Source organism: Danio rerio, chromosome 19, assembly GCF_049306965.1.
Source record: "Danio rerio strain Tuebingen ecotype United States chromosome 19, GRCz12tu, whole genome shotgun sequence".
Taxonomy (NCBI): Eukaryota; Metazoa; Chordata; class Actinopteri; order Cypriniformes; family Danionidae; genus Danio; species Danio rerio.
The window spans coordinates 45,164,019-45,181,070 of NC_133194.1; the positions used below are offsets into that span (position 1 = coordinate 45,164,019).

The 17,052-nt window shown below is 36.3% G+C and overlaps 1 protein-coding gene across 1 annotated transcript; it reads left to right on the forward strand.

Moving 5' to 3' along the window:
• Nucleotides 1-1,116: 1,116 nt before the first annotated feature.
• anp32e (acidic (leucine-rich) nuclear phosphoprotein 32 family, member E) lies at nucleotides 1,117-14,488 on the forward strand. Its single transcript, NM_213277.1, is given in 7 exon segments — nucleotides 1,117-1,266; nucleotides 5,954-6,103; nucleotides 8,956-9,078; nucleotides 9,193-9,355; nucleotides 10,878-11,005; nucleotides 11,086-11,140; nucleotides 12,821-14,488. Coding segments are annotated over 7 exon segments (753 nt in total). The 5' UTR covers nucleotides 1,117-1,212; the 3' UTR covers nucleotides 12,901-14,488.
• Nucleotides 14,489-17,052: the final 2,564 nt, after the last annotated feature.

Consider the following 17,052-nt stretch of genomic DNA (forward strand, 5'->3'; position numbering starts at 1 on the left):
GATGCGGGTAATTGGCACCTAAAAGGTTAAAAATATCTAAAATAGGCTGTTGACTACAATAAAGACAATAATAATGGTAAAATTATGATAATAAAGGGTAAAAAACATATCTGATCTGTACTTTTAAAAAGTAATTGTAAAAGAAAAGATTGATATATGATACACAATCAAACAAAGAGTCTGCCCTAATGACTGTTTCATACAGAAAAGATTATTCACTTCTTCTCTGGCAGCCCAGATAAATCAGCTTAGCAGATCTGTTGTGGTGTCCATTGCGGTTCAGGGTCAGTGTGCCACGCAGCCCTAGTGGTCACCTTGGTGTACTGCACTAATGCACAGCGCTCAAAGCCTTCATTTTACATTTCCGTGGGGATACTTGTTTTTTATGCTGTTTTAAAATGAATGAAGACATTTTTAGGGAAAAAAATATGAAGGTTGTTTATTAATATATAATAACAAGTGAATATCCTGCTGGTGCTCAATGACTAAAATAGGCCTTTGTGAGTGAAGCGATCAGCAGCAGCACATTATGGGACAGATGGCGAGCAGACTTTAAGCCACCATGACTGTCTGGGTTTATGGTCAGCCATTTTGTATAGAACAAATGATTGTAGAGAACATACTCAATGTTTAAGACTCTTTTGACCTCACAGAACACATTTTACACGTGTTTTAAGGTGAAAATAACATAAATTATATTTTAAGATGTAAAAATGTTTTATTTTTGACTCTTAAGCATTGGCGTTCACTTTAGATTCTTCAGAATACACCATCTATCCCTGGTCTATAAATTAATTTCGACTTATTGGAGTATTAAAGGACACGGACTTCGCTTCAGGGCGCCAATGAGAACAAAGAATAGGCGGATTTACAGTTTGAAAGCTTCATACTGACGTTCTGGACGACCCGTCGAAAATCTACTGCGCGCGTATTTCCAGCCAATCGCGTCAGGCTATAAAGACCGATTATGTTGATAAGCGTGATCTGTTTGAGTGACAGGCACGTTCTCCAATCACGCGTTGACAAATAGCGATCATCCAATCGAAACGCGAAGTAGGCGGGATCTCAAAAAGGGGGTTGGGTGCGAGGTATCATGGAGGATCAGTTGGAGAACGGCAGCCATTGAAGATAGCCGAGCCGTTGGTCCGCGCTCCGGAGTTTCTGACAAATTTATTTTCTTTACGCGATCCCAGCGCAGCAATAACCAACCAAATGGAGATGAAGAAGAGGATTAGCTTAGAGCTGAGGAACAGAACTCCAGCAGAGGTGAGCGCTTTAACTATTTATTTTGTTCACAGAAACGCGAAATGATGTTAGTTCGCAACCTGTCTGTCTATCTATCCTGCACGCTCGGAATAGTCAGTGGAGTCCGCTGAATGGCAGCGCGGCTTGGAGACCACATGGGCGCCTTAACGGGATGCCAATTTGGATTTTTGGAGACTGCATATTTGGATATACACAAACAAGTAGTCGATATAATCGTAATTTTAAGCGCGTTAAACTCTTGGTGAATCTTTTGTGAACTCCTCACACGATCTCTTCGCCATTACATTAGACTTGTCGATGTGGGCGTCCCAACAAGCACCTCAAAATAACACACTTCGATATTAAGTATTTTTATCGGTCGCAAATATGTTTATTACTCAACAAGTGTCGTCTAATTTGCTTACGATGTTATTACAATGCCCCGATACGATATTGTTCCCGCTTCCAGCAGGAAACGGTAACAATTAAAGTAAAACTGTTGTGTATTGTTATATAATTCCTACCCCAGTCTTCCTTACATGCAAAACATCACGCGAATAAATCTCCTATCTCTTCATATAAAAAGTTTATTATACGCTAGCTTCACAGATGCGCTCCCTACTATATGGCTTTTCTAATCTAGTAACGTACGTTAAAAAACGAGCAGTTTCGTCTTCCATAGGCGGACATCTTACTCTCTCCGGCTCCTCAACATTAGGCATTCACTCGCCTCCGTTCTTCATCTTAAGACCCTCTAAAATGTTCAGGGTTTGAGAGCACAAGCACATATGGAGCGAATGTCAGGTCAAACTGTATTATGAAGCGTTCATGGCTTCTGCAGCGCCTCGCGGTGTGTGTGGTGAGGATGTGTGTGTGTTTCTGCTCGACTCCGTGTTGACGGGCGGGGAGTGGAAGTCATTTTGTTGCATCAATAGTTGAGACGCAGATGACGATGTTTTGAAGCTTTGACTCTGTTATTATTAATAAAAGTTCAGTGGTTTGATTCACTACGCTTACGTGGTGTGGAGAAACGAATAATTGGCGCATAAGAGCCAGAAATAGTCGCTGCGGTTTAAAAAAAAACTAGTTGCCATTTTCTTACGCGGTTACGTTAATGGCGTAATTATGTAACCGTCTGCAAAATTATTTATTCCCGACGTTAAACTATGCATTGGGCTTTAGGAAGCTGTTTAGGATGTCAGTCGCCGTTTTAATTGAAGGAATGTGGCAGATGGTGAAGGGCGAGCCCCCCTTCCTCCTCTCCGATTTTAGTAGATTATTGTAGGCTTGCCTGAACCGAAGTATTGAAGCACGCTTCTTTTGAATGGGGTAATGATGGATGGGATCTTTTACACGAGCTTGAGTTGATACTCTGTCTGACATGACATGGTGGACGTGCATAAGCGATACGTGGCTTTTAACTTGGGTGTATCTTGCGCCACCGGTTTAAAAAATCTTGCGCGCGCTGTGTGAACATCTTGTGAAGAGCTGGCTGTAAATTCACACACACCAAATCCTGTGAGATGAGGTGGGGGAGGCATTACCAGGGCTACATTACACACACATCACGTGCTCAAAATGTAGGTATCTTTCCACAAGGGCAACAAGTTATTGAATATTTAAATTTTAGGGCTGCAGTGCATGACAGTGAGCGCGCGCGTGCACGTTTCTGTTTGTTTTTAATGGGAGAATCAGCACGTCTTTCCTCAAAGCTTTTAAGTGCACATCTGTTTATTTGTTGAATACATTTTTTTTGTATATATAGAAAAGTTTCAAACTTGTCAGATAAACAAATATCTATGTTAAAGGAATTGTCTATATTATAATTTAAATCCCATTTAAATTAAATCATTCCTGTTAAATACATTAATTACTTACATTAAAATGTAAAAGTGTAAATACATTAGAAAATATGTGTGTATTGTTTGTTTCAATAATTGGAATTAAAAACAGGCTCAACCAATGGTGGGAGACGGGGGCGGGGCTATCCAATGATAAATAGCATACAGCAGCTCTACAGAAACAGGAAGGATTCATACTTTGTGTAGTGCAAAATAAAAAAAAAAAAACATTTATATTCCAACCCATATTCAGTTATTTTTTTGCTGTCTCTAAATGTTCCATCTCCGTTAATTTTGTTTATGCTATATATTTTCCAATGTTTTTGAACTTTTTGGGAAAAGAAATGTATTTCAATTTTATTACTATTAATAAATGGGATTTCATTTACATGGGTCATAAATTAATTATAGACAATTCCCTTAACATGTATGGCTGTTTATCTGACACACACACATATATATATATATATATATATATATATATATATATATATATATATATATATTATGTTAGGGAAAAATATTAAACAAAAATAAATTTAAAATAGAGCAAAATTCAAGAAAAACTGAATTTATAAAATATAATAAATAATTTTGTTTTGCAATGTTTCACATGAATTTAAATGTTTTTTTTTTTATATATAAATATACCTATTTAAAAAATCTATTTTGTTTAAATGCACTAAAATATATGACCTATGTTTACTGATAAATTAAGAAAAATATTCATTTGCAAAATGGGATGTACTCTACACACATTGGCGTCAATATACCCTATGATATGTCGCACAAATTTCATAGCTTAAGTGCTTTGAGATTGGTTTTCCAATAAAACCAACAAATATTTTCTTATCTGCTCCATCATCCTTAAAAACAACAGTATAATATTTACTTGTATTCTTCACTGCCTCATTTTCATTCCTGTCAGAAATAATATATAGCTCTTCCCTGACTAAGGTCTATGGAGAAGTGTTTGTGAAACCGGTATAAAAACAGCCAGTAGTCATCATAAATGATGCACTATACACTGTGTGCTTAACATTGTGTACACTATGTATCTTCCCATCCCATTCAGCTTTGGAGTTTGATAGCTCCTCCCCTATTACTATATAAGGAAAGCTATGCCTGTTCAGTGCATTAAGCTTCCAGTGTTGCACACTGTTCTCCCCCAGTTAGTTTGGTCATTGAGTTATCTATAGTGCAACATTTTTTATTTATTTATTTATTTATTTTTAGCTACAAAATAGCATAATAGAAAAATCTCATCACATTATGTGCTTTCATATCCTGATAACTAATGTATATATATATATATATATATATATATATATATATATATATATATATATATATATATATATATATATATATATATATGAGCAATTCTGTGCAAATGTCAACCTTGCCATGAAAAAAAATTAAGTTTTTACCAAAATACGGAAACCATTTCTGGGTTTTTTTGTGTAAGCAAGAATTTTACAGTACTTTAAAAATACTCAAAAATGCATCTGTCAATGTTTTCAAACTATTCTGTTTGATTTACCAAAGTCACACAAATGGTAATTTCACATGCGTCACATCCATAACAGAGAGATGTCACATCCATAACGACGCTTTTTCCTCAGAAATGTGAAAATATTAAATTAAATAAAACCAATCATTTTTGTTTTGTAGAGAGCCGACTCTAATCCTTTTGATTAGCATCATTTCTTTTGGGTTGTGCAGTTTAATTCACATAATTTCTACAAAGTGTGTTGTATACTGTAAACTATACTGTCACATCCATAACGCATGCTTATTTTCCTCATTTAAAGTACAAACACATTTACAGATTGATATTTTTCTGCTCCTATAACTCTGTGGCTAGTTGCTCTAGAAAATATAATACAATTTTTCAATATAATGTTAACATATACTTTCTCTGTCAATTTATGTGTTGATTTTTTACTGCAAATGTCACATCCATAACGCTGGAATTGCTCATATATATATATATATATATATATATATATATATATATATATATATATATATTCAATCAGTAGTTTATTTAGAGTATACACATGTAAAGGACTATTCTTTCTATTGCTTTGAAATGTACTCACTTATATGGGATCTCTTTATTTATAACTTAATGGCAAATGTTTGTTTAAAAATTTAGAAATATATGTTAATAAAATATAAAAGACATTTTAAAAATAATCATTACAGGTCCAACATTAAAATATTGCTAAATAAAAATGCAAGATGTAAACAATGTACTGTAAATATTGCAACATTCTTGCTTTGCTAATATTTATGTTTCTGTCAGCATCACTGTAATGGCATGTTGAATTGCACTCGTATAAATTGACATAGTATAACCATAAACAATGTATTGTTTGACACCATAACATAAATGATAGAGCACAAAACGAAAAGATAAACACCATATTTTGTGCATGTGACATATATTATATTGTACAGCACTAACTAAGTGATTATATCGGAGCAAAGTTTCTAAAAGTTTTTCAATATGCAACTAAATGTTTGTATAAATTAAATAATGTGTATTTGTAACAATAACAGCAGTCAAGTGTTGAAACTTTAAGCTTTTATTCATGTTTCTAGAGTTAGCATATGGCTTATATGCCATAAGATTCTGATGGCATGATAACCTTGGATAAAAATATCACAGTATTGTGATTACTGCTCTAAAATGTGTTTTTTTAAATATCTCTGTAAAAAAAAATACATTCCCTTATAACAGAAGATTTAGCTGGTTTTAAAACTTTGACTTTTCCAAACCGTGTTAAATCTTGTAATCGGTTATCATTCTATGTCTATACTAGTGTTTAAGCATCAGTTCGTGTTGATGTCTCCTGCAGGTAGCAGAGCTGGTGGTGGATAACTGTCGCTCCAGTGATGGGGAGATTGAAGGCCTGACAGATGATTTTAAGGAGCTGGAGTTCCTCAGCATGGTCAACGTGGGTCTTACATCTCTGGCCAAACTACCCTCACTACCAAAACTGAGGAAGGTCAGTCAAGAAATTCATTCATTCACTAAAAAAACACCAAGCAAAATTCTCTTCACAGGAGTATTTGAAAAATGAGAATTCTGTCATTTACTAAATCATATTCTTTCTGTTGGACTGTACTGCTTTTAATGTCTGCCAGAAGGCTTTTATTATAAAATGAACTCGCTTAAGGAGATATTCTGCAAAGTGCCACCAGGAAAGTGTTATGCATTAATGTTAAAAGTCAGATGTAATATCTATATTCATTTGCTTGTTGTTTTTAAATGGTGTATTTGTTACTGAAATGTTTTTGCCATGCAAAATAGCCTTTGTTGCTGACATGGCATTAAATGAAAATACATCATCTGTCGTTTACTCATCCTCCACTTCAAATCCATTCCTCATTGAGTTTCTTTCTTATGTTGAAGATGTATTGAGGATTGTTGCAAAGCATCAATTGTTTTTGTATCTACTATGAATTTCAATGGCTGTTTTTTCCCCCAACATTCTTCAAAATATCTTGTTTTGTGTTCAACATATTATAAAGACTCATAAATGTTTAAAAGCACCTAAGTGTGAGTAAATGGCAAGTCGCTTTTAATTTTTAACTGAACTGTCCCTTTAAGTGTGATGCTCTAACCGTGCTGAAAGCTGATACTGTAACGGTTTACATATTAATGTAGACACGCTGTATTATTAAAGTGCACGAAAAATGGATTGAGGATGCTTAGTGGAAAAGAGTGTTTTGAGACAGGAAAATATCCATTTGAAGTAGGTTAATTTATTATTGCACGTTTGTATAAAGCACAAGTCTACTATATATGTTATATAGATGTTAAATGGCATGCAGTACTTGAGTAATCATGCTTTAAAGGGATAGCTCACCCAAAAATGTGACTTTCCACATTGTTTGCTTGCACTGTATTGATTATAAACACATGCATTTCTTCTGTAAAACACCAAAGAAGATATTCTGAGGAATGTTGGTGTAAAGCAGCCATTGACATCCTTAGTAGAAACCCAAATACTTGTTTTGTTTTTTAGTTTTTTCTTCAATAGATCTGTGTTCAACAGAAGAAATAAAGACTCAAACAGCTTTAGATGAAGTGGAGAATGAGTAAATGATAACAGAATTTTCATTTCTTGGTTGAACTATCACTTTAAAGGTCCCATGAAATAAAAGAACGTTTTTTTAGATGTTAGTATTGTTAGTTTTTAGGATATCTATAAGCTATCGTGTTTCAAAACGCAAATTGTCACGGTTTTGAAGATATAAAACTAATATAAACATGTAAGGCTTGTAGTTTGTCACTTCCACTATTAGGCTGCATTTACACTGCAGATCGTGATGGTCAATTCCGATTTTGTGACTGTATCGGATTTTTTTTTTGATGACCTGCTTGCATCATGTTTTAAAAGTGACTCGTATCCAATCGTCTGCATTTACACAGCAAAGGCGTGTAACGGAGGCCAGCCTTATTAGAGCAGCCGACTCCCATGCGGAAGGTCGCCGGTTCGATCATAGCTCGGAGCGGGTTGGGTGGTGTAGGACTGGCGGTGTTACATTGGTGCCGTGACCCAGATGGGAGTGAGGTTTAGGGGGGTGAGTGTAACAGAGGCCAGCTAGTAAGAGCTGTGCAGGTAAACCTCACTCCTCTGACCTCTTAAGGTGCTCTAGCGACAGACGCTAGAGGCCATGGTCTTTAGCCTCCTTTTTAGAGCAACCGACTCCCATGCGGAAGGTCGCCGGTTCAATATCAGCTCGGAGCAGGTTAGGTTGTGTAGAACTGGTGGGGTTACAGGCGTAATGACCAGGAGAGAAAAAAAAGCGGGCGCTGACTAACAGCTGATAATTAAAGAGTGCTCTTTTCTCTATTCCTGTATGTAATCTGTTCACAGCTTTTGATGAGCTGTTTTACTATAGTTTATAACTATATCAATATAGTTTATATTGATATGTAGGCTTTTTTAAACCTTTAGGCATCTTAATGTGATGTCCATGGCGGGATTTATGCACGTGATGTACCTATGCACTAGTTTTATATTAGTTTATAATGGATATGTAGCAGACATTGTGCTCTCTCGCTCTCGTTAACATGCTTAAATACCCGTGCTATATGACAATTTAAAAGCTGTTTAAGTCCTCGTGTATGAGATTTAAAGTTTGGGATTATACTAAAGTCTGTTCTGAAATGAAAGCATCAGACATGACATCATTCGCTACGGTTTTTAATGACACGTGACTCGCATTGACAGGTGAAAATCCGATCCACCTGCTCACACTGCAGACACTAGAACAGATCCGATATATATCTGATAAATTTCCACATATGAACAAGGCCTGAATCTGTTTTGAGTAAATCAGAATCAAAGTGATTTGTTCCTGCTAACACGAACATGGGCCAAATCCGATCTGTGCTACATGGGAGAAAAAAATCGGAATTGATTCACTTGAACAGTGCCGTGTAAATGCGGCCTAAGTTTTTCCATCAAATCTTAACCAATCAAATGCTCTCTCGTATCTGACATGCCCCGCCTCCTTTAGGATGCTTCACATTTGATGCACTTGAGCTCAACCACTCACTGCATGAGTGGTGATGAAACAAAATGCGATTGGCTATTTTTAAAAAAGGGGAGGGACTACATTATGTCCCACCCTCTCTTTCTTTTTCGGTTGAGATTACGTCAAACATCAAATATAACGCACATTTAAAATCACTTCACAGACTTTATCAAACATTGTTAATTTCGTAAATGGTTGGAATTTGATTCAGGCAATGTTTGACATTGTTCTATAGTGAGCTTATTAAATGCCGTGAAAGTGAAACTGAATTACTGAATGTTCATATTTAAAGCGACTCTGTCTTTTCCAGTTGGAGTTGAGCGATAATAACATCTCGGGGACACTGGAGACTCTTGCTGAGAAATGCGCCAATCTGACCTACCTTAATTTGAGTGGCAACAAGATCAAAGAGCTCAGCACACTGGAGGCCCTGGTAAATACACACTATAATAATACATTTAAACCATATAGACTTATTGTTGAATAAATCCTATATTTTGGAGGTGTTAAGTAATCAGTGAGGCATGACATACTCTTCAATCCTCAGCAAAACCTAAAGAACCTGAAGAGCTTGGACCTGTTTAACTGCGAGATCACCACGTTGGAGGACTACAGGGAAAGCATCTTCGAGCTGCTGCCTCAGGTCACATATCTGGACGGCTTCGACGCTGAAGACAACGAAGCTCCAGACTCGGAGGCTGACGATGATGGTAAGAAACACAAATCATGGTGAAGTTTAATCAATTGGTCGAAGCTTTTTAAGGCGCTACATTGAAGCTCTTGTTCATCGTGACATTTAAACATAAATAAGTTACATTCTTTTCATTTATTTTTAGCAATAAGCCAAGTCTTTACGTATAAATGGATTTTATAAGAATGATATTGTTTTCTTTGTGTATAGTTTTGCTAAATGGTTTTGTGTAGTTATATGCGTGTTATATATGTTACTACCTCTGAGTTTGCAATGAATATACCCTCTGATGCTGACATGGTATTAAACACATTTATAGAAACAAAAACAAACGTCTTGCAGGTTAAGGTTAGTTGCCTTAAAAATCAATTATATCATATATACAGTTTAAAAAAAAGAATAATTAACTAGAGCTGTGGAGGAAAATTGTTTAAAAAATCAATTCAAATATTTTCATAGTTGCATTGCTCTCTCTTGAATGTATTCTGAGCTTAGTTTTTAACAGCAGATGGCGCTGTATGATTACAAACAGCCACACTATTCTTGAATCCAATTCCTTACCCATACCAGTTGATCCTCCTTCGTACAGTTCTTGCCATGGCATAATATATGATGTGTGTGTGTATATATAATAATATGTATATATAAATTATGCCGGCAGGTAGCTCTCTGCAACTCTCACATGGTTGCCTTCTGAAGCTAAGCAGGGCTGTGCCCGCTTATTACCTGGATGGGAGACCAGACTAGAAAGCTAGGTTGCTGCCGGAAGTGGTGTTTTAAGGCCAACAGGGGGCGCTCAACCTGCAGTCTGTGTGGGTCCTAATGCCCCAGTATAGTGAAGGGGACTCTATACGAGCTCTGAGTCTTTCAATAGAGACGATAAACTGTTTTCCTGACTCTCTTTGGTCATAAAAAAATTCCAGGATGTCCTTCGAAAAAGACTAGGACTTATCCTTGGCATCCTGGCCAAAATTGGCCACTGTCCATCATGTCCTCCAGACCATTGGCTTCATCACTCTGTCTCCTCTCCACCAATAAGCTGGTGTGCGGTCCCCTCCTCTCCCCCTCCCCCCTTTGTGTAAAGTGCTTAGTGTCTAAAAAAGTGCTATATAAGTGTTGAATTATTATTAAAACATAAATAAATAAATACAAGATGAACCTTAATTATCATTAATAAATTTAGGAAAGCTGTAAGTGAATTATAAGAAAGTTCATCGTGAAGTGTTTGCATTAATATCATGACTTACAGGTGACTTGCATGACTAAGCTGATGTGTTCAGCGCTCTTTCCTTTGTATAATTAGCACTTGTGTGTGTTGCCTCCTCTTGTTGAATCGCTGAATGCCTCAATTGTAAGTTGATTTGGACCAAAGTGTCTGCTAAATGTAAACGTCTTCCACTTGTATTTAAGCGTATGGTTAAACTAGTCTGAGCGACATCTGCTGTTAAAAACTCACATAATAAGCAAAAAAATAAAAGCCACACATATGGTGCAGTAGAAAAGTATTGAGCGTTATGTAATTTTTCCACCACTTAATGCAGACGATGATGAGGATGGTGACGAAGGAGCAGGGCAGCTGGGAGAGTACGAGGAAGAAGAGGAGGAGGATGAGGAAGGTTCAGAGGGTGGAGAAGTTGGGCTGTCCTATCTAATGAAAGAGGACATCCAGGTGATGTAGCTGCTGCTTTCTTTTTTTTTTCCTTTTGTTAAACTATGCATCTTATTAACACTCCATTCCTTTGATAAAAGGACGAGGAAGATGATGATGATTACGTAGAAGAGGAAGAGGAGGAAGGCGGCGAGGGTAAGCATCAGTTATGCTATCTAGTAGACGTACACTACCTGAAAAAAGTCTTGTAAGAGCAACAAATAATAACTTGACTTCTAGTTGATCATTTGGAAAAGTGGCTGTAGGTGGATTTTTCTGATGAATCATCTGTTGAGCTGCATCCCAATCATCATCAATACTGCAAAAGAACTGTTGGAACCCGCATGGACCCAAGATTCTCACAGAAATCAGTCAAGTTTGGTGAAGCAAAAGTCATGGTTTGGGATTGCATTCAGTATGGGGGCGTGCGAGAGATCAGCAGAGTGGATGACAACATCAACAGCCTGACGTATCAAGACAATTGTGCTGCCCATTACAGTACAAACCACAGGAGAGGGCCAATTCTTCAGCAGGATAGCGCTCCTTCTTATGCTTCAGCCTCCACATCAAAGTTCCTGAAAGCAAAGAAGGTCAAGATGCTTCAGGATTAGCCAACCCAGTCACCAGAGATGAACATTATTGAGCATGTCTGGAGTAAGATGGAGGCATTGAAGATGAATCCAAAGAATCTTGATGAGCTCTGGGAGTCCTGCAGGAACGCTTTCTTTGCCCTTCCAGATGACTTTATTAATCAGTGATTTGAGTCATTGCAGAGATGTATGGATGCAGTCCTCCAAGCTCATGGGAGTCGTGCACAATATTCATTCTGTTTCCAATGCAGCATGACTTTATATTATATACTTAAAAATCAAGGCATGATCCTATTTTATTGTGGTAAAATAAGTGTAATCTCTAGGCGTTTGCCTTTTAATTTAAGCCACTTCTGATACCAAATGATCAACTATTAGTCAAGTTATTATTTGTTCTTTCTAAAACTTGGAAAGGGGACAAGACTTTTGTCAGGCAGTGTATGCCAGAATTCAGTAAAACTATATCATGAAAACGGACATATCATACTTCAAGATACTGTGAATAATGATTTATTACTTAAAGTTGCTGTTTAAGAATATTTTGATTGTATTTGCAGTTTTCATTACATTAGCACATGCTTAAAGACCTTGTTTATCTTTTTAGTAACATTTACACATTAACCTAGCTGAAATTATCAGTCTGAAACTGCTGAAAATTTAATTGAAAATTCTGACTATTTCTAAGCCTCTTGTACTTTTAAAACTGTCCAATAAGGCTCCAATAGCTAACATTAATTAAACCAAACTCAACGAAAAACTACAAAAGCTTTTATTAATCTTAGTTGATGTTCATTTCTATATGCAAACTAGCTCATTTAAAATCATAGTCGTCGTCTAATTATAAGTCGTAAAAATTTTATTAAATTTAATAACTTTTAAAATTCTGTTGTATTAAATTGATAGTAATATGCTGCTAACTGTAATAAATTAGCTTATTCTCATTGTTGATTTTAATTTAACAAACATTTACTAATGAGACTTTGTTATAAAGCACCAGCTATTGCATTTCATCATCCTTTTGCAATTTAATTTGGTTAATCTTCATTTTCTCAGATCATGTATGTACAAAAACGCTGTATACAAAATATTTTTTCTTTTTTTACTTGTTACTGTAAACTTTTTTGCAGCTTGTCAATATTGTGATAAAACCATATACAGTGAGGATAACAAAAAAGTGATATTTTCATAAGCCTGTCGATAAAAGTCCACTTTTCAGCCTAATCGATGAGCTTTGTACTCTGTGCAGAAGAGGCTGATGTTCGAGGAGAGAAGCGAAAGAGGGAGGCAGAAGACGAGGGTGAAGATGACGATGAAGACGACGACTAACCCTTTTTCTGACTCCTTGGAAAACCGTATCCAAGCTTTAGATCAACCCTGAAAAAGACCGTGATCTTGCAGATTGTTTTTTTTCTCTTTGTAAACCATAGATAAATCACTGTAGAGGCTAAGTGTTTTCTTTTATAAATGCGTTATATATTATTACACTATATAATAAGGGGGTTTATTGACAATTCAGTTATAGCCATTCCAAGTTTATTCCCAACATGTTCAATCAGTGTCGTCGGGTAAGTGGGCGGGGATCGGTTGGCGAGGGCGTGAGCTTTGAGATTTCCTGATTGTAAATACAGCGCTAGGATTTCACCACTGAGAGGAGACGGCAGCGAACGTTTGTCCAAATCCACAAACTCCTCTGTGAGGAAGCAGAGCGTTTCCTGCTCCTCTTCTACCTCTCCGGGTCTCATGCTCCGCCTATCACGGAGCAGCCAGCCAATCATCTCCAACCGTCAACCCCCCTTAGTTCCAGGATCCACCAATCGCTGCCAAGGATCTCGTGTCAGTCTCTTTATATGGGAACGGACTCCACTTTTCTTGTAGATCCGGCTCGTGTCGGCAGGCCAGATGGTATGTGATCTTGTGAGAAATTTTATGTATGTAAATGTGATGTGAAGGATCGTTGGCAAATCAAATTTCAGTTTTAATCTCCAAGTAGTTTTTTAATAAAGAGATGGATCATGTGCAACCTATGAGCAGTTCGCCCTTTCTCAGCTTTTATGCAGAAGCCACCTATTTTTGAAAATGTGTCATCCTTGACGTTAAATCAAATATAAATGACGATTTGCTAAGAGAAAGGCTTTCGCTGGAAATTTCTCACCATGTTCAGGTTGAACAGCTTTGTTGGATTAAATGGCACCCTTGAGTACCTTTCTACCTTCTGTCTTGGTGTGAAACAGGTTAGTTTCTACCTTTCGTTGTGAGGTATTTTACAAAGTAATACCTTTAATCTAATGTTCGTATGGCAATATGTATATAGTATCTGTTTCCTTTCTTTTTTTTTTAAACTAATCTGTTTGGTCAGTTGTTTTAATACAAAGCACACGTCAAAGGATTTACATACACGCAGGTCACCTGTTTCAATTTCAAGTACTTGGTTGTTGTGCGAGTGTAGTGTTTGGGGGTTTCATGTGCTGTAAACCTCTCTAAAAGGGTTTTAGTTTTGTTGTTGGATTTTGATGTTTTGTTTTGAGTTTAGATTCCTCTGTCTCCTTTTTTAAGCTCCTTTGTCCAGTTATGAGCTCCACTTAATTTAGATGTAACGAATGAGTGATTTGTCCTTTTGATTATTAAAGTTATCTTGTGTTCTTTGTCTGCTAAAGATTTCTCTAATTTGACCACAAAATATTGCTCAAACTGAGACCCACGAGCTCTGTCTGTACGCCTCAAACACGGGTGAATAAGCACTGTTTCTATTGTCTGGAGTTGATAGGAATAATGTGTTCTGATTAAAATGCCGGTGATGTTTTAATCCTGTTTATTTTCTTTTTAGATGATATTGACAAATTTATAGAACCCTTTCAATGAGTGCAACCTGGTGTAAGTTTGATGTGGAAAATAAAGGAAAAACCTGTCACCCTAATGTCTTTGTGCTTTAGAAAACACTTGAATTTTGTGTTTATGAAAGAACGAATATGTAATCTGCGATGACTTTACAATTAAACTCTAAAGCAGGGTGTCTGCGGGGTCTTCAAGTATTCAGAGTTGATAAATCAATATAGAGAAATTTAAGGCCCTCAAAATGTATTAGTCTTAAATGCTGCTTCGGTATTAAGTTTGATGTCATTTTTCATTAGCATACGCCAAGCATTGCATAAAGTTTGCCTGAATTAAATCTGCCAATATCAGGATGCTGTGTAGTTTATTAAGTCAATGAAATCCTGCCAGATTTGACATCAAGCTGCTTTGTTTTCTGCAGAAACTTATTTCTACATTTCTATATGCACTAACCTGCTGAATTGGCTAGATGATTCATGTTTTAGTTTTGGATGAATTTTTTACATTAATATTTAGTAAATAAACTAAGTTAAAATCTCGCCAGTATTTCCAGTTAAAATGTGGTGATAAGGTCTTAATGCATGGAAAGAGTCTTAAAGGTCTTAAAAGGTATTGAATTTCACTCTCTGATTTCTGTATATACTCTGTTATGGCTTCTGTTTGTTTGAAATACACTAGGCCTGCACAATATATTGTTTCAGCATTGATTTTGTGATAGTTGTATGACAGGATCTGCAATAATGAGTTGTGATTATACTTACCAATGATTTATGGAGTCTTCACAGTTAAACCCTAATAGAGTGAAAGATTTACATTACGATCAGTTTTTAGGAGTTGTAACTAAGATATCACATGAATTTAAACCAAGAAATTCTAAAGTTTATAAATTTACAAAGATTATTTGTATTTAACAGTGTTATTTGATTTATATTTATACAAAACCATTTTTATCGTTTTATTGTATTCCTCTATGATTGCAGATTGTTTTTGTTTTATGCGGATGTAATCCTTTTCAAGGTATTTAGTTATTTAGGTTATCTTTTGTGAAATTATATTAATTGCAAAAAATAAAATAAAAATTGCCAATTTTTCCCCCAATATTGTGCAGCCCTAATACACTTTCAGTTCACTTTAGTGTGTAATGCTGCTGTTTGAGCATGACTAGGCTCACATGCAATCTGTTAGTTTTAAGTAGATCTATAAGCTAGTGTGCTTTAAAACTGTGACAATTTACAATTGGAATAATGTAAAGCTGATAAAGATGTAAAATTAGCAGATTGTCACTTCTACCTAAATGGATCATTGATTTTTTTTTTTTTTTCACGTCAGACAATGCTGCAGTTTCTCTTCAAATCTTGACCAATCAAATGCTCTCTAGTATCTGACATACCCCGCCCTCTTCTCATTTCAATTTCATTTGATGCGCTTGAGCTCAACCAGACACTGGCAGAGCTGTGATAAAAAACATGCTATTAGCTGTTCTTTTAAAGGGGAGGAGCAAATCTATGCCCTGCCCTCTCTTCAATTTTCAGGTAAGATTGTCAAACATTGCATAGAAAATGCACATTTCAAAGCACTTTTTGGTAGAGCTGAAGATCTTTGCCCGAACCAGACAGGTGGGTTTGATTTCTATCATTTTAGACAGGGTTGGAAAAAGCTTGGCTTGCACAGTAGGTAAATAAATAGTCATGTGATGCATTTATCAAATCGTTTGATACAACATTAAAATCCATCCCTGCAAAGGTGAAACAAATGATGACGAAGTTAAAAAGAGTAAATATTGACTGCAGTCAGGCCAGTCACCACTTCAGAAGGAACGGTCATTCTAGCCGCCAAGGTATTGGCGGTCGCTCATACACTGCGTATTACGGTAGAGCGCTAAACCGCAAGCTGACAGGTAAAAAGACGAGGCCATTCGCTACATTGATACTGCTGTCATGGAAAATTAAATGGATGTTCCTGGCTGGTAGAAGATGAACAAACAATCCTACCCAAAACTTGCCAAATTAGCCAGATCAGAAGTCTGCATCTCGGCCTGTAACAGCAGCAGCAGTGAAAGGGTGTTCAGTCCTGCTGGACGCACCATTCTAAGCACAGGACTGTGCTAAAGCCATTTACAGAGGATTCAATAATGTTCCTCCACAAAAACACGTGGCTCAATCTTGGTGATTAAAGGTTTTTTAAATTATAAATAAACATTAAACCATAAAATCATAATGTATACAGGCTAATGTTGGCATTAATCTTTAAATATTCAGCTTCACCGTCGCCTTAAGGCCAGATTGTAAAGAGAAGTGGCGAAACAAATCTTGCAGAGCCTTTATCTTAATTTTGTTAGTGCCAAATACCCGTCATAATTTAGAATTTAATTTGTTGAGAAAGACTTCTTTTCATTGGTGTGTTGGCCAATTTAAAGGCTAAGTGTATGTACCTAGGCCTATTTAGAGTGCTGAGATGTGACAATGTTACAGAGGACTTATTTTATTCTTTGTTCCAACTTCCAAGTGGCATATAGCTTACGTTTGTTACGAATAAATTATGTTAAAACATATAAATGACTCGTTCTTGAACAAAAGGCAAAAGAGCTGTGTGCCTGTGCACATTTGTATAATGTCGGGCTGTGAACTGGTTCTGGCTTTTAAAAAGCTG